This window comes from Rhinolophus ferrumequinum, chromosome 22 (genome assembly GCF_004115265.2).
Source record: "Rhinolophus ferrumequinum isolate MPI-CBG mRhiFer1 chromosome 22, mRhiFer1_v1.p, whole genome shotgun sequence".
NCBI classification, from domain to species: Eukaryota; Metazoa; Chordata; class Mammalia; order Chiroptera; family Rhinolophidae; genus Rhinolophus; species Rhinolophus ferrumequinum.
The window spans coordinates 2,959,687-2,983,107 of record NC_046305.1 but is presented as its reverse complement, the minus strand read 5'-3'; the positions used below and the strand labels follow the sequence as shown (position 1 = coordinate 2,983,107).

Sequence of the window (23,421 nt, the reverse complement as noted above, 5' to 3'; positions counted from 1 at the left end):
CACAGCCCACATTCCCACACCCGCGGGAGCAGATCGGTTGTGCCTCCTGTAAGTTCTCTAGGATCCTGCACCGGGAGGCGGACTCCATCAGTGTGAATCCCCAACCCCAGGCACCGCGTCAGCCCCAAACAGGGCCTCCCATGGCTTCGCAGGCCCGAGAGTCAGGCCGTCCACCTTTGCTGAGAGGGTGGACACAGACGGAGGGACGCCCAACCGGCCAACAGAGCAGTGGGTCAGGTCCTGAGGCTGTACTTCTCCTCCCACTCTCAGGCCCGTGCTCAGATGGATACGGGGTTACTCCACCTCTCTGTGGGACCCAGATGATGTCCTGTCATTCAGACTGATGTCCCTAAGACAGAATTCCCAAACCTCCACAGCTCGATTCCCTGGCCTTCTTTCTTCTTCATTCCACATTCTGTCAACTGCAAGACTTTTCGTGAGACCCTATCGCCATTTTTGGAATTTACGGTCACTTGGAGACTGGGGATAATGAACTGTCTCTCGCTCTGAGAACAGCGAGACGCATGGCCAGCGCCAAGGGGAAGGCGCTCGTGCCCCGGACGTGAGCTTCCTGGGACACAGCCCAGCAGCATCAGGGCAGCGCGCCTCCCTGGGTGAGGTTTAACTCACCATCACTGTCACGGAAAGGCTGTCGGACAGCGCAGTGTGGCTGGAAACTGCAATTTATGCAGGAAAGGATCCCAGTTTGGAAAACTGCTAAAGGACTGTGGGTCCTTTTGCTTTGAGGTCCATGGGTACTTTTCCAAGTAGAGGTAGCTTCTCATTTTGGGGGGTTGCTGGACATAGAAGAAAAGGAGCATGAAAGAGAAAAAAAGGAGAGAAAGTAAATGGAGATGCGGGAGGAAGGAGTATGGGGAGGCTTCGGAAGGGAGGAGTGTGTGCTGAGAAGCTTGCCGAGCGGAGGGAGGGCCGGCAGCAGCCCGGGCAGACTGCGGCATGTCGGTGCCACAGCTCTGCGTAGAGGTGGGAGGTAAACACGGAGCAAATACAGCGGAACATGTGCGTTTGTGTTTGAGGGAAATGGAGAACAGAGAGGAGGATTGGGGACCACAAGAAAAGGAAGGTGCAACCACGGAAACGCGAGGCCGCTCCAGACGTCCCAGGTCACAGGGAAGGCTGCTGAGATGTGTCCAGGAGTGTGCCTGGGCCTAGACAGGAAACACGTAACGGAACATTCAAATTGCAGCCCACAGACCTGGCGTTCTTGTTGGCGTCCGCTCGGAGCATCTTCACGGCCACGAGCACGGGCTGCTTGGCACTGACGTCCGGGGCGAAATCTTTGTCTTTGAATTTTTCCATTCCCTCCACTTCACAGAGATGAACCTAGAGAAAAGTCACCTAGTCTCAGCCTCATCAGGTCTCCCAAGGGCGTCTCAGTGCTTGCTGGCACTTCCTGGGGATAAACTAACGCTTACAACTCAAACAAAACAATCAAAGACCAGCGAGAAGGTAAGTGTCACTATCTCTGATCCAAAATAATTGATAAAAACATGCTACTGTGCTGAAAAGGAAATATATACACTGATCGGAACATTAGATACGTGAGTGGATGAATCCGTTAACAGTATTTAGTGACCACGTAGCTTATGATAAAACGCCACTCGGCACAAATGCTTGAACTGGGATCCGACGTTGAGTCACTGGATCATAGACAACGCAAGGCGAGTCGCTCTGTGCGGTGACCTGTCAGTTTGGGGTCAGCATTAGCAGCACCCACGTGTTACCACGGCACAAGGAGCCTGCGTTTTGAACCCAGGGGACGAATACACATCACACCAGAAACAGATGCCCTGGAACCCTTCCACCTCCTCCAGCTCCAAACCACCCGGACACCAGGAGCACGTGCTTGTTAAGCCAAGAACGACACTTGGAGTGGGGGCCGCCGTGTCCCAGAGCCCCCATTGCGACTGAAACCACTGCTTTGAGTTCTCTAAGGTTCATGTGGCCGACGGAGGAGTGACAAGCCACATCCGCATGCAGGACTCAGGGCCACCGAGAGGTGCGCACCTCCTCATCGCAGCTGCTGATTCACGTCCTCCTGGCCAATCCTGGGCCAGCGGCAGGGCGAGGCTGTTTGTGACCCTTTTACACGGAACTCCCATTAAAAGGGAAAAACAAAGCGGCTCACGAGTAGCAGGGTGTCCTTGGACAGTTTAGATGAGATGACCGCATCTGTGGGGCCCCACCCTCTGTAACCTATTGTACAAGTTTTGCGAATACTGAGTTTTTCACAATATCTAGAGTCTGGTGACTTGCCTGCTTCAAAAATCCTGCATCGGGTCAGAGCAGCCAGGAGCTCCACCCATGTTTGACCAAGGTGAAGGTGTCTGAGTCTTCCTGAGGACAATGCAAGGACAGACCAGGGCAGGAGACAGCTGTGTGTGACTCCCCTCTGGGGGGACACGTTGCTCTGCTGGCCGTTTTTATTTGGCCACAACCTGTGAGCGACCAAAGACTGGAGGCCCCACTCAAAGACTCAACTCACCTCCCCAAACTGGCCTTCTCCCAGTTTCTCCTTGAAAGTTAAGAGTTTCCGGGGGAATTCTTCCACGGCCACGTCTTTCCCCGAGAGCAGGTCCATGGTGACGGCTGGCACAGAGTAGGTGTTGCCGCCTGTCACCCCCTGGAGGTTCACGATGTCAGCCTCTGCGTAGTGTGGCACGCCCTCGGGCCCACTGGGCTGGACCGGCTTCACGACACCACTGCAGCCTGTGGGGACAGGGGCGGGGGCTCATCCCAGGGGCGTCTCCAGAGACTCTTCAGGGAAGGAAGCCTGAAGAGGCTGGTCTGGAGCACAACCCTGGCAGCCAGCCTACTCCCGATGTCCCTGGTTTTCTAGACACTCTTTCTGTGGCCTTCAGGACATAGCCTCCCGGGTGCGTCCTGCGCTTCTCCTCAAACTACAGGACGACCAAGCCTCCTCAGATGGCCGTGTGCTGAAGCCACCACAGGACAGGTCACATTTAATAGCACATTCCTTATCCCTGATTTCACAACCTAGTTTAGGTATATAGACACTATCTGATTTTATATGATGTAGTTTAAGAAACTTTCTAAGTTAAAAAAAAAAAACATTAAAGGGAGGTAGACTTCAGAAAATAGATAAATTACTGCAGTCCAGCCCAGGAAACAGTTTAGCTTCGATCCTTTTTCTTGCTGCCTGTAAAATGCCCCCTCAATGCTTGCTGCCCACTGAGTGACAAATTTGTGCCAGTTTCCCTTCTTCCTTCAGAAAGATGCCTGGAAAGCCGGAGCTGTCCCAGGTGGTCCCTGCCTCTCAGCCACCACATGTGCTTGTCCACTGACTGGGTCACTCTTTTTTCTCATTTGCTGAGTTTACAGAAAAGCTGCTCTGAGCCTCAGTGCCCACCCCAGCACCCTGTCTCGTGTCATCTGCAGCGATTCTTTATAACAACCCTGGGAAGTGAACCAAGTGGCACTGTTTTACCAAGCAAGGCTTTTATCGAGAAAAGACAAGAAATATTATTCTCATGATAAAATCTTGTGTGATTCTAATAAATCTTCACCAAGGAGAAATCAACTAAAATGAGATGCAGTGAACTAGATGACTAAACAGGTGGGAAGCCCAGGATGTAGTAAGCATCATTTATTTCTTTTTCTCCAGATGAAATTCTAGTCTGAATTGACCCCAACGACATGTGGTGTTGGGTTAGTGCCTTATCGGCGCTTTCCTCCCTTTTAAAATGCGGATATTGGACTAGGTGGACTGTTTAGGTTCCTCTGGTGGAAACACCTTAGTAACACCTTTTATCATTTGCGTCCCCTTCTGCATGCGGCCCCTCCAAACCCCTGCTCCGCGGTAGCAAAGCGGAGGTGCTGGCTCAGCTCAGGCCGGCTCGGGAGAGGGCGGGGCGTCTCCAGACTAACACCGGATTGGGCTGAGCACACGCTCGTCATGGGCCCAGGCCCCGCCCCCAGCTCCGCCCCCGCCACGCCCACCTGGCTCCTCCTCCCCTGGTGCGAACTCCGGCAGTTTGCGGATGAGCCGCGAGGGCTCCTGGTAGTCCGGCCGAAGCGGGAAGATGCGGTCGTACGTGGAGTTGGACTCCTGCTCGCTGGGCGAGGACGAGCGGTTGTTGTTGAACATGCTGGACTCGCTGGGCAGGGACAGACTGACTGTCATTTCGTCATCCAGCATCCTCCGGGAAGCCTGGAGGGAGGCACAGGGGCGAGGACTGCTGGCACCTGTCTGTCCCCGGCGCCCCGACGTCTGTCCCCGACACACGCTCAGCTCACACGAGCTGCAGACGCCCCGCCGGAGGGACGCATCCTGGAACCCCAGAAGAGCCCCCCACTTCTCGGAGGCGGAATTTGACCTAATTTCTGTGCCGCCAGCGCTCTCTGATGCGCTTCCAGCGTCATCTGCCTGAGAGGACCTGCTGGCAGCCAGTGGAAGAGCGTGGCAGTCTCGTGTGTTCAGTGTTCTAGGAAACACTGGCCTTTGCTGACTCGGCCTGCCACGATTTCGACGTGTGTAAGCGAAAATTTGCACGCTCATTACTCAACAAATGGGCCTCTACACGATGATGAATCAGGGGTCCACACGGCCTTTCTGGCCCTGTAGCTTAGGGTAACACCCCTGGACCCTACATTTCTACTAAGCAAAAATAAAATTGGCTAGGAAATGGAAAAGGAAAGCCCTGAGTGTCTGGGGATACCTGGGTGAATTACACCTGATACAGGAATAAAACAACGAATTCTCGGGTCATCCCATCTAATGTGATCTGCCTGCTCCTTCAAAAGTATGCCAGAGTCTGAACATATGACAATGTGACTCCAGTCCAGCTCCACTCCGACAAACGCGCTGTGGGTGCTCAGGGGAGAAACTCAGATGCCCGCTTCATCCCCTAGACTCGAAGGACATTGTAGGCACTCAATAAATATGGCTGAATCTCTCAAAGAAAGAACACTGAGGACACCCCCAAATATGCCACAGTCTACCGCTGTATTGAGGAAGATTTCTTGGACTACGGGTATATGCTAAAATGTTTTCCACAAAGAATTCTGTACCCAGGAAGAAATCCTGTGTCACTCCAGGGCCTCTTGAGTTTCCTCACTCAAGATGTACAGGGCAGAAAGAATTTTTTGAAGAACAAAGTTAAATATTTGAGGGCAAGAGTTTTGCTGTCCCTTCACCTGGAGTCTCTAATCCAGCATTCCTCTCACAGCCCTTGAATACATCCCACTGGGTTTCAGAAGAAAGCCCTAGAGAAGTGGGGTAAATTCTGGCTCAAATAAAGAGAAATCGCTCAGGGAATAGAGAACACAGGCCCTTCCGCCTCAGCTAAGATGCAGTCAGGACAGACGGTTGGGTAAGGACACACTGCAGCTTCCGTCCCCAGCACCTGTGCTCCCCTCACCTGGAAGCCAGGTGCCCAGTGCACTCCGGCACTAAAAGGTGAAGGCTCTGCTACTGCCTCATCGAGCCAGTGGGCAAGTTCTCTGGATGCTTCCTTGCAGTCTCCAGTCACTGTTTATGGATCGAAAGCTTTCATTTAGCTAAAGTGTTTACAGGTTCTTATGGGAAGCAAGGAGATCATCTCTTCTGTGAAACATTGCTGCCTAAAATCCTTACAGTAGGCCTCACTCATCTCAGAACTGAATGTGGAACAGACCAGAAGGAATCGCAGGCTACTCGTCTGGTCCTTCTCCCGACTGCTCTGATTTCAGCCCTTCCCTCATGTCCTACATCCAGAGCTCACAGGTTCCAGTCCAACCTCCCAGTGGCCTGTCCCCTCTTCTGGTCCCCACTCCACCTGGGCACTGGCCCCTCTGCGAGCCCATCCCCAGCACGGCCCAGTCAGGCCGTGCCCGCACAGCTGTCCTGTGCCCTCCAGCCCAAGGTTTCCATGACCTCTCATAGTCCACGTCCACACGAGCTCACGGACCAGGGAAGACATCCACGGCCAAAGACAGAAACACTTAATCATCAGAAGACCCCCAAGAACTTAGCAGCAGTGTCCAGAAAGTTATCTGGCCTCAGAAACCAAAGTCATAGATACTCCATCTTTGGTGAAATGTATGTTTTGGAAGAAAAGAAGTCAACATACGTCAAGACTGACACTTGGAAAGAGCATGGAAGACAGGATATTGGGTGAATTATGTCATTGAGCACATCACGTTTCCTCATCACGAAGACAGTTAAATGTAAGTACTATGCCCAACTCACCGTTACGCAGTGAGGTTCACGTAAAATAATACACGTGAAAAAGTTTGTAGATGGAAAGTGGAAGATACATGTAATAGAACCATTCAGATGACTTGACCTGGACAGAAAGACTGAGGAGGGACTCACAGACACACGGAGTCACGGCCTTCAAGCACAAAGCAGCAGGACTAGGGTCACTATGAACTTGGCTGGACGTTAATGAGGCTGGATGTTTTCACACACACACACCAAATAAGCAAATAGTAAAAGAAGAGAAGGAACACTGTTGTCAGAGATTTTAGGGAGTTATCAATTAGGGATCAGAACCACTCGTTAATTTTTTTGAGAAACACAGATGCCTGCACCCCTCCGTCCGCCACACACCCAGTGACTCAGAATTGCAAGGGCCACCTGCACTGAGATGCTACACTGGCGGGAGTTTTCTGGGGAGGCTCCAAACTGCATCCTAAAGCGAGGGCATGGGCTCGGCTTGTCCTTCCCCAAGCCTGGGCTCCTCGGACCCCGGTGGGCTCACCGCTTACACATTTTCACGGCCAGAATTTGCCTTCCACTGCTGGGTCACAGCAGCGTGGAAAAGGACGCTCACCTTCTCCAGCATCTTCTGCCAGAACTGCCGCCACAGGATGATGACAATGATGGCCAGGAGGATGAAGATGATGGCCACCAAGCAGCCAATCAGGATCCGAGTGTTGCTGTCGTCGACTTTCAGCATTGGATCTGCGACCAGGAAGAGAAAGGCGACAGGGCATCCCCTCAGGGGCTGGGCCAGGGACAGGGAGGCAGACGCTGTCCCTCCAGGACAGTCCCACCAGGTGCCCCCACAGCCCTTCTGCTCCTTCCCGGCTGTGCTGCGCTGCTACTGTACCCCGCACGTCTCCTAGGGAGCACGGCGAGTAAAGGAGAAGTCTGCCATCTTCCCCAAGTTTGTTCCTTTATCACCACGGCCTGATCTGCTGGCCCCGGTCACACCTCATGAAATACCCGTGCACAACGTCCCACTCTGCATTCTTGAGACGAGCAAGGGGGCTAAGGGCCTCTTTGGAGATACTCGACCCCACACTGGTTGGCTCATGTGGCCGGTGGAGCTCTGAAGCAACCTGCCACGTTTATCTCCAAGTAGAGAGACTGGCATTGTGTTTCACAGAGTCCCACCCATGCTCTGAGACCCCCACTGTGGGTCTCACCTAGAAACGTCCCCTCCCCTGTTCCTGCTAGCTTCACAAGCTCTCATGGAGCGAGTGGGACTCAGCTCCACCTCAGTGGGGGTCATGTGACCCGACAGTGGACAAGGGGAATCTGGGTGTTGGCTTTGGAGGTGCACGGTCTGTCTTCACCCACAGCTGCCCATTGTGGAGCCCCGCACACAGACAGCCGGGCCTTTGCAAGAGCCCACCCTCGGCACCTGCAGGTGCTCCCTCCCACGGGACTCACACATACCGTAGGTGGTGGGTGCCACGGGCGGCGGGGGCAGGGCTCCGGAGTTGTTGTACATGGCAGCATCTGTGAGCAAACACGGGGGCCAGAGAAGACCGTCAGTAGTGGGTTTTGGAAGGCGGCTGTGACCCAGCACACCGTGACGTCAACTTCCTGGGTTGCCACCAGCCTTTCTTAACACGAAAGCACGTATTATATTAAATAAAAAATATCTCCCTTCATCTGTTTAGTAAGGGCAACTCTTCTTTTGTAAAAGTTTTGTTTAAATTACGGCGTCCTAGGTGCCACAGTGCAAAGAAGTTTAAGAAGCAATGACGTGGGGGCCGTGACACAGGTGTCACAGGGAGGCACAGGACGGGAGACGCGGTTTAGCCAAATGGAGCGGACACAGTGGGCAGGTGGGCACGCGGCCGACAGCTGCCAAGAAGCTCCTCCTCCCAGGAAACTCAAGTGCTTTATAAACTCTGTTGTTTCACTGTGCGTCGCTGCCCCTAAATTTGTCAATCAGCCTTTATCCTTAGAGACACTTATGGATATTAGGGTGTCGTTCCTGCGATGTCGCAGCTTCTAAGGTCAGACCCCAAAGTGTACCTGCCAGACTGATGCTGGCAACTGATGTTCTCCTCTGATCTGTCTGACCAAAGAGGTGAAGGGTGAGAATGCGTGTTTCCCTTCTAGGAGACAATTCCCGCCCAAATCCTCATTTTCCTTCTTCGCATTGTTATATAGGGAGACGTCTGGCGTCTACGTTCTGTCTCTGAATTGGGTCCTCAGGCTCCAGTGAAAACTAATATTATCACGAAACTGCATTTAAAGCTCAAGACATCCCAGGCACTGAAAGCAGCCCGTTGCTATAACCAGCTGGGATGTGATCAGCACCAACTAATTACTCTGCAGACCCAGCCGCTGGCCATAGATAGCAGCAATCGGTCGTCGCCCAGTTAACACACTGTAAGTGACACTGCTTTCGAACATCCAAATTTCTGCTCTTCATAAGCCCTTCCCACAAAGTATTCCATCCGTTTACTCTTAGATTAAATCTGTAACAGAAGGCCTGCTGCTCCAAACAGCTCTCTCTCCTTGTCAGTACGTCCTAAGGAGCAAACCAGCTTGAAATTCTCTCCCTTTAAAAGTCAAATCAGGAAGTGGGTCTTCTGGTTTATCTTTGAGTTATGACCCAGGTGATAATTCAGTCTCCTGCTCGCAGGTTACTTTTCGCCCAGAAGTTTCTCCCAGGCCCGTGCAGCTCTCCCTCCTTTGACACTGTCCACTGCCATGCCACTCTAGTGGCCTCTTCTCTCCTCTGACCACATGTCATTGGTATCACTTGAGCACCTTTTGAAAATCACTGTACAGGCTTGTACTCTCATCTGAATTGTGACAGTGCAAAGTCCCGAGTGCCTTTGAACTTTCCCAGACCTGCCACAGTCCCTGTGGTCCAGTCTGTGGTCTCCAAACACTACCCCCCACTGGAAGGAACCACATTTGCTCGAGGAAATAGTGGTTCCAGCGCTGGAGCAGTAAATGTTCGAAATGGGCTTGGGGCATCTTGTTCCTTCTAAAAACAGGATGGTTCTGAAAGGCTATGGGGTCGGATCCAAAGAACACAGACCAGTGAAAGGTGTGTGCTTGGGTCACACGTAGGACAATCTGAGCATCAACAAGAAGAATCACTGTAATCAAGCTCATAAAAAGCAATGAGTGCGTGATGACACTAAGACAAACGCACTGGCATTGCTGATGGTTGCGAGGGCACCAGCTCCTCACTGTGAAGGTTGGTGAAGAGGAAAAATGAACCCTGCACCTTGCCCTCCGACGTGAACAGGGCAGGATGGGCAGTTCATCCAGTCAGAAGGAAGGCAGCAGACAACAAATGCGGAGGGAGAAAAGGATTACAAAACCACCACTGAGCAAGGTCACCACCGTGCTCGATTCGAGCAGCGGTCACCCAGGGAGGGCAAAGCAAGGGTGAACGACCGGGGGCTGCTCTTAGCCTCACCAACAGTGAGGGAATGGAACACTGCAGCCCCACGATGAGGCTGGACGTAGCACACAGCACAGGCTGTGAAAACCCGGGACAAAAGTGGACACTGAACTGGAATCAAGCTGGCCTGAGGCTACCACCCCATGTGCAGGGACGGCAGCGTTAGAGGAGCTAGCAAAGTCATCAGCCAAAGCAGAAGAGAGTTTAGAAACGGAACTGTGTGAGATTAAAAGAGACACTTAGGAACAGAGTAAAGGAGACACCCCAAGAGGGCCTCATTGGGGTCCTAACGCGACCCAAGCCACAGCAGGCAGACACCACCAGACAATCAGGCCCCGCGGGGACAGGCTATGGCATAGTTGATGTGAAGGAATTACTGCAGCTGTGAGTAAATGTCAGACGGCATGATGCTTAGAAAGATGTCAATGTATTTAGATGCATCTAAAATTGTTACTAGTGAAATCACAGAACGTCTCAGATTTGCTTTAAAATACGACAGCAAAAGGGAGAAAGAGAAGCAGCAGGCTCAACTCCCAAGCTCAGCGAGGCCGACGGCAGTGGGGCTCGTCGCTCTCCTTACTTTGTGTATTTCACAAATCATCATTTAAGTACTTTCATCGCGCAAGGTGGGCTCCCCCTTCACTGGCTTCAGGCACAGCACACTTGACACGTGGCACTCTCATTGTAACCCTTCGTCTTACATGTCCCTACAGTATGTGGAGCCGGGCGACACTCTGCCCTCCCCGTGCCGCCTGCCCGCCCCCAGCACAGCGGTCACACGGGAGACCGTGTCCACACTCAGAGGCCGCCCGCCGCGCCCAGGGCCCCGGGCTCCGCACCTGACTGGAAGGTGATCTCACTGAACATCATCCAGGAGTCAGCGAACTGGTACTGGCACTTGATGGCACTGGCCATGCGGTGGTGGAGAGGCACGGTGACGAAGCGGGCACTGGGGTTGGCGTCGTCCAGCACCAGCGGGAAGGACACGGAGTTAGGCTCCCACTCGTTGGCCTCAGAGCGGAAGTAGCACTGCACCCCCTTAAAAATCTTCACCCCTTTGGCGAACATGTTGTTGCAGTGAACCTGGGAGGGCGCGGGAGGGAAGGGCCAGCGTTCAGTGGCGGGTATGCAGCCACACACGAGTACACGACAGAAGAATCTATGTCGCAGGGTGGTGGCACTGGGGGTGAAACCTCCACCATCCTGCCGCCCGCTGGGCTCTCAGCCTTCCCGGAACCGACTCGGTGGCTGCCCGAGACCCCACAGCGAAGGGCTGAGCCTGGCCGGACGCCTGGAATCCTGCTGCGGCCCCGGCTCTCCGTCAGCTCCGTGCAGAGTTCAGGCACTGCTCACCAGGGGCCTACTCCCTCATCCTTAGCCAAGGTCACAGAGCCGGTTACGACTGCCAGTGGTGAGAGTGGGCAGCGAGGATTCTGTGATCCAACCACAGTTCCTGAGCCGGCACACCGTACGTGCCCGGAACACAGGTCAGTCACTACCTTGGAGGACCTTGCAGTCCAGTGAGACGTGGGCACATAAATGACGACAGACAGGCTGTTACACAGATAAGGGGTCTGGGAACAGAAGGCTGTGGAATCTTCTACCAGGATTTCTCAGTGCTGTGGGGGGGGAGGAAGCACTCCAGGGGGGCTCAGAACACACAGCCCCGCCCTCTCCATTGAGGGTCAGACTTGCACTGAGCCTCCCTCACCCGCAGCAGTGCCAGTCCCTGGGGAGTGGGCAGGGCCACAAGTGGCTCCCATGGGCCTGGCACTGCGGCCTCGGTGGGCCCCTCCCTCCATAAAAGTATATTAAAATTATATTTTACAACTGTGCCGTTAAAAAGATGAGAATAACTCTTGACCCTAAAGTTTACTTTGTTTCTTCTGACAGTTAAAGGAGGTAAAACCTTTTCATGGGCCCTAGAGACTGCTCGCTGGGCCTAACGGACATGTCGACAAAAACACGGAGGGACAGTGGCTGCGCCCAAGCCCCTCCTTTACCGCGGACAAGCGAGCCCGGCGCGATGGAGCGACTGGGGAAGGACTGCAGGCGAGTGAGTAGCAGGGGATGCGTGTGACCCCGTCCTGACCGCCCCACCCCCGGCTCTTTCCAGAACCTTCTCTCTACGCCATGATTTTGGCTTCCTGGAGACGTCCCACCACCCTGAGCCCCACTAACCTTCATGGTGGTGAAATTCCTGACTCGGTCGAATTCAAACAGAATCTCGATGTAACCGTTGGTGGCGCTCTCGTTCCTCCAGCCCACGTAGTCGTAGCCGGGCCACACGTGGTATTCGTGGGTCTGGGTGAAGTCGTCCAGGCCAAACACCCCATCTGTCAACTGGCCCAGCCCTTCGGTCATGCTGCTCGGGCCAGGGCAGCAGAAGGGAAAGGGAGAGAGGAACCTGCAGTTACACACACCCGTGGAGGGCTTTCAGCGGCCTCTCCTCCCGGGCGGTGTAAAAGCTGATTATCTCGGAGGCCGAAGGATTATGAAAAACCCGACACACTTTACAGTCCTGACTCATTTGTCCTGCACCCACGAAGCAAGCATCTCACTGAGGGGAAGTTCACGAGCTATTTGATGCGTACTCCTTCACTGGCAAAGCTTTTCAACAGCAGCTCATCGTTTTCCATGAAAAGGTGTCTGTCGCGCATTGCACCCGTCCCTGCTCTTACACGCTGACATGCGCCTTTGCAAAATGACTCAACAACCCCAAACGTATTTGGTTAGGGAGTCCCCGCACGTGCACCAGCCAGCGGCACTTGCCCCGCGCAGCCGGCGTGGTCCCGAGCGGCCTGCAAATCGCTCGAGTCCTCTGAGCGCCTGCTGTCATCCATCCTCCAGTGAGCGGGCCCCAGAGCTGCGGCGTGCACCTGTACCCCGCATCGCCAACACCCCCATTTGATATCAAACTGAAGGGAAAGAAAAAATAGCCCCTGCCAAATTTATGCCAATTTACCTGGCACTTTAGTCAAATTTGTAGACTGCTGACTCGTGGAGGGAGGCCCGTGGACCACCCAGGGCCCAGGCACTGGCTTTGCCGTTTTCTAGCCCCGCACCTTCCCCTTTCTGCGCGGAAGCCTGTCGGGAATGGCTGCGTGGGCAGGAGCCGACTGCAGGATGGGACTATTTGAGGAACGTGGGGACACCTTCCTTCTGTTTAAGAGGCACCGCGGGAGAACCATCAGGTGCCACTTCCCTGTCTCAAGCTCCAGAAGATCGGTCAGGAGCTTCCCAAATGAAGACGATGGAATGTCCACCCACCAGCTGTGTGTGTGAGGTCACGGCCCCACCAACAGTATGTCAAATTTGTGCATTACAGAAACGGTTAAGTGTGACTACGCCAGCCTTAAAGGTACGTTTTTAAATATACTGGTTCATTGATAAACGTTTGGCAAATTATAAAATTTGACTGGCCTTTTCCACAGTGACCAGAGTCTGGATCCCCCTTCCAAGGTTTTGCCATCTGTTTCTTCTCTCTACAGATCAGAAGGCTAGGAGAACATAAGTTTACTTGCAATAAATATAGTTCCCATTGTCCCCAGAAGAGTAAAACCTCTTAAAAGTCGTATGAAAGCAACACAAATTAAAAGCAATACCTATTCAGTTTCTCCTTAAACAATGGGAAATCAGGTGGGGACGGGAGAAAGAAAGACACTTTCCCTGCTCACTTCGTTTACTTTAGAACTGTGAGAATTCCTACAACAACCATATTCTGCTTTTAGAAAATGTTTAATTAAAAAAAGGAACTTCTGCTCTTCCGACTCGTTCCTGAGGTTCTGAACCGGTTCCGTGTCTCCCATCACTCAGCCGCACCCAAGCAGGACATCTCATCACGTCCGTTATCAAGTGGAGGCTGAGTGTGCCTGGACTTCTGGTGACGTTTGACCTTCCCTCTGGGGCTTCGTCTCTCCATTGGAATGGCTGTCGGTCCCCGGAACTCATCCCAAGCTAAATCCGTCCTCACCGCGTCCTAACCTCCCCTGTGCACCTGGCTGCCCTCCTGTCAACTCCACTGTGCTTCCACCGTCCCCGAGAGTACCTGGTGCACAGTAAACATTAAGTATTTATCTGTTGAGTGAATAAATGGCATTCCCACTGTTTCGGTCACCTAGACTGTCATGTTTCATCATGTGGCAAATACCACCTACATGCATGTCCGTCCCCATCCCCGTCCTATGGTCCCCATTAGGGCACAGTCCTTAACCCTCTTCCTGGCCTGATGTTCAAGTTTCTCCAAAATGCGACACAGCTGCCTGGCACTTCTCACTATGGCTTTGCCACGGAAACACACTTGTACTGAGCTGAATTGCTGGTTTTTCCCTGAGACCTCCCGGCCGTGGTGTTTGCCTAAAGTGCCATTTCAGGATCCTGCGCCTGTGAAATCTCTCCCCATCCTTTGGGGCCCACTCTGATGACATCCATTCCATCACGTCTTTTCTGTCCTCCAATCAGGTGACAACTCACAGGTACACAGCTCTTCACAAGTGCTTTTCTTTCCCATCCCCATCATGTAAGCCCCACGGCTAACGCCAAGTAACCTGACTCCCAGCGCTCTGCTTGCCTCCTGCCGCTTTCTCTGTCCTCTGAACGCAGAGTGTGCTTACCATGCCCTGTGCGTGCTACTCACACCCCATTTGAGCCGCACTCCTGTGAGCTTGGCCACGACCCTTGCACATGGTACCAGTTGACTAGCAAAGATTTATTAAACTAATCTGGATTCGACCACTCTGTGATTTCCTCTGGGCCTTGAGCATATACTGGATGGGGTGTGGCTGAGTGAAATGATACCAAGACAGCTGAAGTGAGTGGGGCAGGAGCAGTGACTAAGTAGCAGAAAGGAATTGCCAGGAATAGGTGCCAGGGGTGATGTGTGGGGCAGCAGTTCTTCACGCCTGAGCCGGGGGACAGACTGGATCTCCACACTCCTCTTCCTGAGGCTCACCTACCCCTCTCTCTCTCTCTCTCTCTCTCTCTCTCTCTCTCTCTCTCTCTCTCTCTCCCCTGGGCCTCGGCATGGTCTGACCTCTCTTCCAAGCTCAATCTTTGCAGACAAAGACAGAGCTAAGAGAGAGAAGAGTGTCCATGGCGGGCAGAGGGAGAGTGGCAAGGCTTGGAGCAAAGTGAGACAGGTGGGGACAGCTCTCCCCCCCCCACCAACCCCACTGGACCTGACTGCTGCGCCGTCGCCTCCACCGGCCCTGCTGTCCCCTCTCCTGTCCTCGGAACCCGCGTTGTGCTCCAAATACCATCTCAACCTGGAAACCCCCTCGTCCTCCGTGAGCCTCCTTCTCGTCACAATTTCTAAAGCATTTACATTTATGGGGCTCACTCTTCCTCAATGCCTTGATCTGTGACATTTATTACACTCGTAACTTCAGCTCCTGTGGCCCTTTGTCTCCATAAGCTGGCTGCCATTTGTGTCAGACCCTATGTCCTATTTGAAGGGTCTAAAGAGTCCCACCATGAAATTCAGCCCAAGCTCTGTTTCTCTTGGGACGGCTCCATCGTCCCAAGCCAGGCTCTGCGCTCCTGGCAAACAGACTGTGTATTTTATTCCTCTCAATTCTCTCTCGATGCTCAGGTCTCAGTCAACACTGGCTGGTTGGTTGACGACAGTTGCCCCCAAGCCCTCATAAGATATGGTTCTCTTCTAGTGGCCACTGGCCCATTCTGATGGCCAAAGCCCCGCAGAACTTACCTGTACCCAACAGCTCCATCGTAGACAGAGTCGTTCAGGTAAATGACGGAGCCCCCGGGGAGCACAAACTGCTGTCCGGCGGGAGCACTGTACGACACCAGGCCATCTGCCCGAGGAAACAGGCTGGTCAGCGCCTTGCTCAGGCTTGCCTGCTGCTCAGGCCACCCACCCAGGAAGCCGCCGAGGCTCCCAGCGTGTCCGCCAGGACTCAGTCTGGGCACACGGGAGCACGGCTGGGAGCGGGCCGCAGGGACAGTCAGTGAGGGCCTGGCACCCACCCCAGGCATGGGGCACCATGCCCCGCGGGGAGGAAGTCTTGTCCTTTCTTAGGCTTCGGACCCCACCCTGTCTGATTTACCGCCTTCATTTCCCGTGGCCACAGCGCCCCCTAGAGACCTACCCAGCCAGACGCAGCCGTAAAGCTCCACCCTCATGCACACATTCATGGAGTGGTCGGTGACCGGGATGAAGCGGACAAATCTGGCCACGATGGGCGGCTCCAGGTCCTTGAGGAAAATGTCATAGGGGTTACTGTTCCCATCCAGCACCTGAGGAGAGAGAAGGGAAAGAGTGGGCGACGCGACGAAGTTATGCTGACTCCCCTTCACCCCCCCAAGTCACCCCCATGATGGGACCTCTCTTTTCACTCAAGGGGCGGAGCGTATGTGAACATGTGAACGCACCACTCAGCTTTCTCGGGGCCTGGGCCCTCCCCTCTGTCCACCCTCCGGCCCCGGTCACACACTGACAGGGCCGCAGCCGCAGACAACCTGTTGCTTCCTCCTCTCAGACATCTCGCCTTCCTACCTGCTTCCCGTGCCGGTTCCGCCAGGAGATCCAGCGCGTGCCGTCCCGACTGTAGGTGATCTTGTACATGGGCGCGAACTCGATGCCATGGCCTCCCGCGTGGCGGCCCTGGGTCCCCACCAGGGTGATGAAGTGCAGCGTGTGCAAGTCGATCTGCAGGAACTCCTTCAGGTCACCTGGCTCCACGGGGATCTTGGGACACCAGGCTCCGTCCCCTTCCTCCGAGTCCAGCCTTGAGACAGGAGGGTTGGGGGAGAGGGAGGAGCCGTGAAACCACAGCCCTGTCCTGGGGAGGGAGCGGGCTGGGATCCAGTCCACAGGGATTTCGGGGGTCCACCTCCAGTCTGGCTGCCACCACAGTACCCACTGGGGTCAGGCCCCTGTCCCTGGGGAGCCATGAATCCCAGAAAGACAATCCCTGCCAGGGAGCCTGAGGCCTGAGCTCCCATGTAGCCTGACTGCCCATCCTGGTGGAGAGAGCTCGAGGGAGGTCCCTGCACCGAGACTCTTTCCCCCTCCGCTCCCCACTGCATCCCGTTGCCACCCTCCCCTGGCGGTCTCAGCACAGGAGTGGGCACTCCCGCGTGGATATCAAGTAATAGGGATCATGAGACCCGCATGTGGGTTATGTAACACAGAGGAATTTGAACCAGAAGGACGGGCATGGCGGCAGCAGAACGCTGTGGAAACCCACGCTGGGAGTGAGGGCTAAGCAGAGTGTGTCAGAGAAACAGTAAATAGTCTGGTTTCATATTATTCCCTCCAGGCTGAGCAACCAGTGAGCAGAGCTGTGAACTCAGTATAAGATTTGTCTAGGGAACGTCTTACCACGTTCCTGGTCCTGCAGTGAGCCTTTGCTCACAGACGGCACCTACTCACTCCCATCCCCCCAGCCACCGCTGTCATCCTTCACACACTGAGACAGAATTGATGGAGAAGGTTTAGCAGGTTTTCTTATGGGTGACTCCATTTTCACAGAAAGCAGTACTTTGCACCAAAAGGATTCGCTCCCAGGAGGAGGATTAGCCCTAAGAGCAGAGTCCTTTCTGACAAAGGAGTATATTGCTTTCCAGGACCCTGATGTCACACTGCACTGTGGGAGCGCACCCCCCAGTCTGTGGAGAGCTGGCCCCTCTGTGAGCGCCCGTGACAGAGGGAAGAGCCTGTTGGAGGCCTCACTGTGTCTGAGGCCCTGAGCTTGCACCCCAAGTGGTGACGTCTTACAGACCCCCACGAGAAGGGGACTGGGGCTCTAACTGCCAGTATCCTAGCTAACGTTCACCACTCCGCCCCCTAGTGTCCTGCAGCAGCTCCTGTGAAGGGAAAGCAGGCCCCCTGCACGTCCAAGAACCTGCGGCTGTGCTGTGGCTCTGGGGCCTGTGGGCAGGAGGGGTGGCCTGAGCAGCGCACAATGCCAAGGCCTGAGCCCGCTCCCTGAGAACAGACAGAGCAGGACAGGCTCTCTTGTGCCAGCCTCCGCCAAGCACCCGCCAAGCACCGAGTCAGGGTCTGTGTCCAGGAAATCTGTCCCAGGCAGAACTCAGGCTGTCTTGGGCATCCATCCTCACCTTCCATATTTGGCAGCTGTGGATTCTGACCACTGACTGGAAGCTGTGATGTCCTCATCGGGAATGTGGCCTCCTGACATGCCCAGAGGGTAGCGGCATATGTCTGGACCAAGAGAAGCCAAAGAGAGGAAATCCTTTATTTTTATTTCCAGAGAACCACAGGAAGAACGCAATTTATTACTGGACATGGAAAAGACGACTCAAATCTTCCTAAGTCCCTCTCTGGCCCCAGCCTGGTCACCATACCTCACTCAGCCTCTTCTTCCTGGCCCCGCCTCCAAACTTATTACCACTCAATCATCCCAGCGCTGACCCTCAGCCAAACCTACCTTTTGGTCCAAACTCTGCCAAGTACCGTAACATAATGTATGGAGTTGATTTTTCCTTCTGTTTGGTGATAACCCCATGGGCCGTCCCCATTCACTCACTGGCAGGTGTGCTGTTCTAACCAGTTTCCCAACAGCGGTGATTATCAACAGACACTCCTTGTGATCCAGAACATTCTGATTTCATGAAATTATGGAGCAGAACCAACAGGCTCTGCTACGAAGGTGCTGAACATACAGCTTTGGCCCCATCTGCACCACGTTTCGGCCCCTGGCTATAAACAGTAACCTCCGGAAAGGTACCTCCACTCCCACCCAAGGCAGAGTAGTCAGGACCAAATTTACTGTCCTGGGTGAAACAACCAAAAAAAAAAAAATGGACAAAGCATATGAAAGATTGGGTTTCAATATAATGAATATCAGACAACAAAGGACAATGGGCCTTCAGAGAAGGGAAAGAAAAAAGATGAGCCCGACACCTGCACCAGCTTCCTGCTGGGGTGTCCAGGCTGCAGCAGGATGAGTGGAGACTCAGGCAGAGGTGGGAACATTTCCTGAGTTGAGGAGACAAAGAGAAGAGTCTGGAAAGGGGAAGGGGATGAGATCTCTCAGGACAGAGAGTTGCCAGATAAAATACAGGATTCCCACCTAAACTTAAATTTCAGATAAACAATAAATATTTTTTAGCATAATAATGTCCCATGCAATTAAAAAAACAGGCATGTAAGGAAGCATTGAAACAGAAACTATAACAAGAAAAAAAATCAGTCAGTTGAAACTGATTCAGAGCTAACATAGAAGCTAGAAGTGGAGAAGAAGAACATTAAAACAGTTATAACTGTATCGTACATGTTCAAAAATATAAGGAGAGCCATAGACAACATAGGAAATATGTAAATCAAATTTCCAGAAATGAAACTTGAATGTGTGAGATAAAATAAAATACACTGGATGGGATTAAAAGCAGATTACACACTGAAGGAAAGATTTGTGAACTTAAAGACAGCAACAGAAACTATCCAAAATGAAACAAGACAGAAAATCAATCAATCAACAAACAAAAAATAAAACATCAGTAAGATGTGGAATAATTTCAAACCTCCTAGTATATATGTAAACAGATTCCTTGAAGAAGAGGTGAGAGGAAGACAGAAAATTATTTGAATAAAATATGATGGAAATGTTTTCAAATTTGATGAAAATTTTAAATCCAAGAAGCTCTATGACCTAAAGCACAAGAAACACAAAGAAATCTATACTACAGCATATCATAATTCAATTGCTTAAAATAGGTGACAAAGAGAAAAATTTAAAACCAGCCAGAGAAAAGGGACACATTATAAAGAGAGGGCCAAGATAAAGATGACAGCAGACTTCCCATTCAAAATGGTAATTACATAGTAAATAGATAAGGTGATGTTTCATGTTATTTATATCTCTTTAAGTAGTAACTGACTATTTAAACAAAAATAACATATTGTGGGGTTTACAACATTTACAAAAGTAAAATGCATGACAACAGTAGCATAGAGGTTTAAAGGAGAAAAACGGAAGTTATCCTGCTGAAAGCTTCTTATCCTCTGGGAAGGGATGTAAGAACCCACCAAGATAGACTTTGTTTAATTAAAGATGTACACTACAAACCCTAAGCAAGCAGTAAAATAATGTTTTTAAAAAGACATAACTAATGAGTCAATAAGAGATAAAACAAATTCATTAAAAGAATCAATTGAAAAGAAGGCATAAGAAAGGAGACAGAGAATATAGGATAAACAGAAAATGAATACCAAGAATACAGATTTAAAATTAACCATATAAATGCTCCCATTAAATACTCATATAAATGGTCTAAATCCCTAATTATTAGGTTGGTGCAAAAGTAATTGCGTTTTTTGCAATTTTTTTTAACCTTTTAAACCGCAATTACTTTTGCACCAACCTAATACAAAGTAGAGACTGTCATATTGGACTTAAAAAACTATATAGTTTAAAAGGTTAAACTATATATTACCTACAAGAAATGCACTTTAAATATAAAAACACAGATAAGTTACAACTGAAAGGGTAGAAAAGGATATCCATGAAAACTTAATCAAAAGAAAGATGGAGTGGTTATATTAATACCAGACACAAAACATTTCAAGACAAGGAATACAAATGGTATCTCATAATGATAAAGAAGTTAGTTAAGAACACATGACAGTCCTAAATATTTATGCCCTAATAACAGAGCTTCACAACAAACGAAGCAAAAAATAAAATGATTATAAGGGAAAATGGACAAATCTACAATTATAGTTGGCGATTTCAACTATACGTCAACTAACTTCTTTCCAAAGAAAACAAGCAGATGAAAAAATGCTCAACGTCACTAGTCATCTGGGAAATGCAAATCAAAACCACAATGGGATATCACCTCGCACCTGTTAGAATGGCTATTATTAAAAAAAAAAAAAAGACAAGGAATAACAAATATTAGCGAGGATGTGGAGAAAGGGAACCCTTATGCATTGTCGGTGGGATTGTAAAATGGTGCAGCCACTATGAGAAACAGTATGGAGGTGCCTCAAAACATTAAAAATAGAACTACCTTATGACCCAGCAATTCCACTTCTGGGTATTTATTCAAAGAAAACAAAAACCCTAACTCAAAAAGACATGCGGCCCCGTGTTCACTGCAGCATTATTCGCAACAGCCAAGACACGGAAGCGACTTAAGTGCCCATCAACAGATGACGAGATAAAGCAGACGTGGCTCACGTATACAGTGGAGTATTACTCACCACAGAAAAGATGCAGTCTTACCACCTGCAACAACATAGATGGACCTAGAGGGTATTACGCCAAGTGAAGTAAGTCAGACAGAGAAAGACAAATACCGTATGATCTCACATAGGTGGGTTATTTAAAAATAAATAAACAAGCTCATAGATACAGAGAACAGGTTGGTGGCTGCCGGAGGCAGGGGTTGGGGGATGGGAGCAAGGGGTGGGGGCGGCGGGTGAGAAGGCCCCAACTTCTAGTTGTAAAATGAACAAGTCCTGGGGATGGAATGCGCAGCACGGAGACTTAATACCATCCCTCATATTTGAAAGTCCCTAAGAGAATAGATCTTAAAAGTTCTCACCACAAGAAAAACATGTTTTTCTAACTACATATGGTGATGGATATTAATTAGACTTATTGTGATGACCATTTCACAATAGATACAGAATCATTATGTTGCACACATGAAACTAATATACATGTCAATTATACCTCAGTGAAAAATACCCACTATAGTGGGATGTCCAGCTGGAGCAATAAGGCAGGAGAACGATACCCAGCAGAGCAGCCCCCAGCACGCCCAGGGGCCAGGGGCAGAGCGCCAGGAAGTGGCCGAGCTGATCTTGGATGGCCTTTCCTCCTGGTGGGTCTTTGGCACCAGGACGAGCCTTGGCACAGGGTGCCCAGTGTGGCACTTCTTAGCAGTGCCAGGGTGGTTTTCCTCCTGAACACGCCTGTTTGGGGTAAACTCCTTCTGTGGAAGGGATCCCAGACAACAGCCAAGGCGCAGCTGCCAAGTCCTGTGTCCCAGCCATCTCGCCCCCAGCCCCCGTCACCTGTCCTCAGAGCCATCAGTCTGACTGCAGACACCACTGCATGAAATACCAGGAAGCACGACAAGTCGGGATTAGCTGGGGACGCAGGACACGCTGTGGGAACTGGGTGGTTTCCTGACACCCCCACTCCCCACCAACCCCCTGGACAGACAGCCAACTCCCACTTCCAGATTCCCAGAGTGGAAAAGTACCGGGCCGGCTGCCTCTGCCTGGCAGGCGCCTGGGACCAGCAGCTGCCACCAGCCCAGCTCCCCGAGAGCCGCGTTCCCAGGACGCAGCCAAGGTGGAGAGCCTGAAAGCGCTGCTTGTCCCATGCTGCCCACTGCCTGGCAGCCAGCTCCACGCCACACTGTCAGCGAGGGTCCCACAGGCAGCTTCCAGGAGAACACGTGAGGCCCGAGGCACGGAGGGTGACACCTGAGCTCTCTGGGCACAGGAAGACGAGGCTGAGTGAGAAGGGACCCATGACGGTCCCTGGTCTGGGAACACCCGCTCCTAAGAGCTCAGGGCCACGAGGAGACACAGCCCTGCAGCGGCCCATGTTAAACATCAGAACCCGCCTTTCTGATGGCCCAGAAAGGTGAGTGGTTACCCAAGGACGTGCAGCTGACTCATGTATTGGAATTCAGGTCTTGGCGCCTTCTCCAATCCCAGCTACCATGATCTAGCTCTTCCCAATCCAGAAAGGACAAGGGGGTCCAATTAAAGAAGCTGAAACTGGGAGCCGTACCCCCACAAGGCCCACCTTGCAGGCTGTCACCCTGGTTCCCTGCTCAGGGAGATCTCTGCAGAACGGGACCTGCTGGCCCAAGGAGGGTTATGGGGGTTCCCCCAGGTACAAAGAGGCTGTGTGGCCAAGCCTCTTTTGTCCAAGTTGAAATCCCCTTGGGAACTGCCCTGTAGAATTCCAGTTTTCCTCCAAGCCCCAAATACTCTGCAGAGACAATGATTGCAGAGCTGCAGAAAAGGGGTGTCGGCCCTGAGGGGGCGGAGGGCAGACAACACGCCCACAAAGTCCAGGCAGGCTCCCTCTAAAACCTTACGTCCTGTCTTCCAACATGGATGGAAGCTGGAGGCTGAGCAGCCGTGAAGATTGGGAGCTGAGAGGATGGGGACACGTTTGGAACCACACAGCTCTGTGCTAAAGCACTCCCAAGTGGTGGGACCCCAGGACAGGTCACCAGAGCTCTTTGAACCCCGCCTTCCTCATCGTCAGTAAGCAGGTTGTTGTAGAGATTTAACATGGTGTCTCCAGAGCTCAGCCCCCGTCACGGGATGTGATGGAGCTGAGTCACTGACATCCAGGAAAGGGGGTGTTTGTTGGAAATGCTGCACTCGCTCACTCCTGAGCAGTCCTGAGGCTCCGTGGCTTTGGGAAGATTATCCAAGCTCTCGGCCTCTCGGTGCAGTGGTGACAGCTTGTTTACAGGGCTGCTCTAAGGCAATCTGAGTTCACATATGTCAACTGTAATACTTAAGAGTAGCAGCAACATTAATAAAGTTACGTCTTATTTCCTTTGTAGTTAGTCTTACTCTGACCCATTCTACAAAGAAGATCGGAGTTGGCTGCCAAAGTTGTATATGAAAGAAAGAAAAAAAGGGAGGAAGGGAGGGAGGGAGGGAGGAAGGAAGGAAAGTGGGTTAAGGGGAAAGAAAGTGGGGACGATAAGACAAGCTGGAGCTAAGGTTAAAATTGAAACTATTCTGCCTTTGATTCTATTCGCTCTGCTAGCGATGGGCCTCAGGTTTGGCTCTGAGTCCAGCCCACCAAGTGAAAAGTAA

At 51.9% G+C, this 23,421-nt stretch overlaps 1 protein-coding gene across 5 annotated transcripts in view; it reads right to left on the bottom strand.

Moving 5' to 3' along the window:
• Nucleotides 1-23,421, bottom strand: part of DDR2 (discoidin domain receptor tyrosine kinase 2) — a 77,866-nt gene that overhangs the window by 12,087 nt on the left and 42,358 nt on the right. For all 5 annotated transcript variants that reach the window (XM_033094079.1, XM_033094081.1, XM_033094078.1 and 2 more), the window contains 11 exons: nt 17,712-17,814; nt 16,144-16,375; nt 15,737-15,884; nt 15,337-15,442; nt 11,811-11,994; nt 10,469-10,712; nt 7,649-7,711; nt 6,798-6,928; nt 3,982-4,192; nt 2,507-2,730; nt 1,217-1,344 (listed from right to left, as the gene is read on the bottom strand). In XM_033094079.1, coding sequence (XP_032949970.1) covers nt 1,217-1,344; nt 2,507-2,730; nt 3,982-4,192; nt 6,798-6,928; nt 7,649-7,711; nt 10,469-10,712; nt 11,811-11,994; nt 15,337-15,442; nt 15,737-15,884; nt 16,144-16,375; nt 17,712-17,814 — 1,774 coding nt within the window. The remainder of the gene's footprint in view (nt 1-1,216; nt 1,345-2,506; nt 2,731-3,981; nt 4,193-6,797; nt 6,929-7,648; nt 7,712-10,468; nt 10,713-11,810; nt 11,995-15,336; nt 15,443-15,736; nt 15,885-16,143; nt 16,376-17,711; nt 17,815-23,421) is intronic.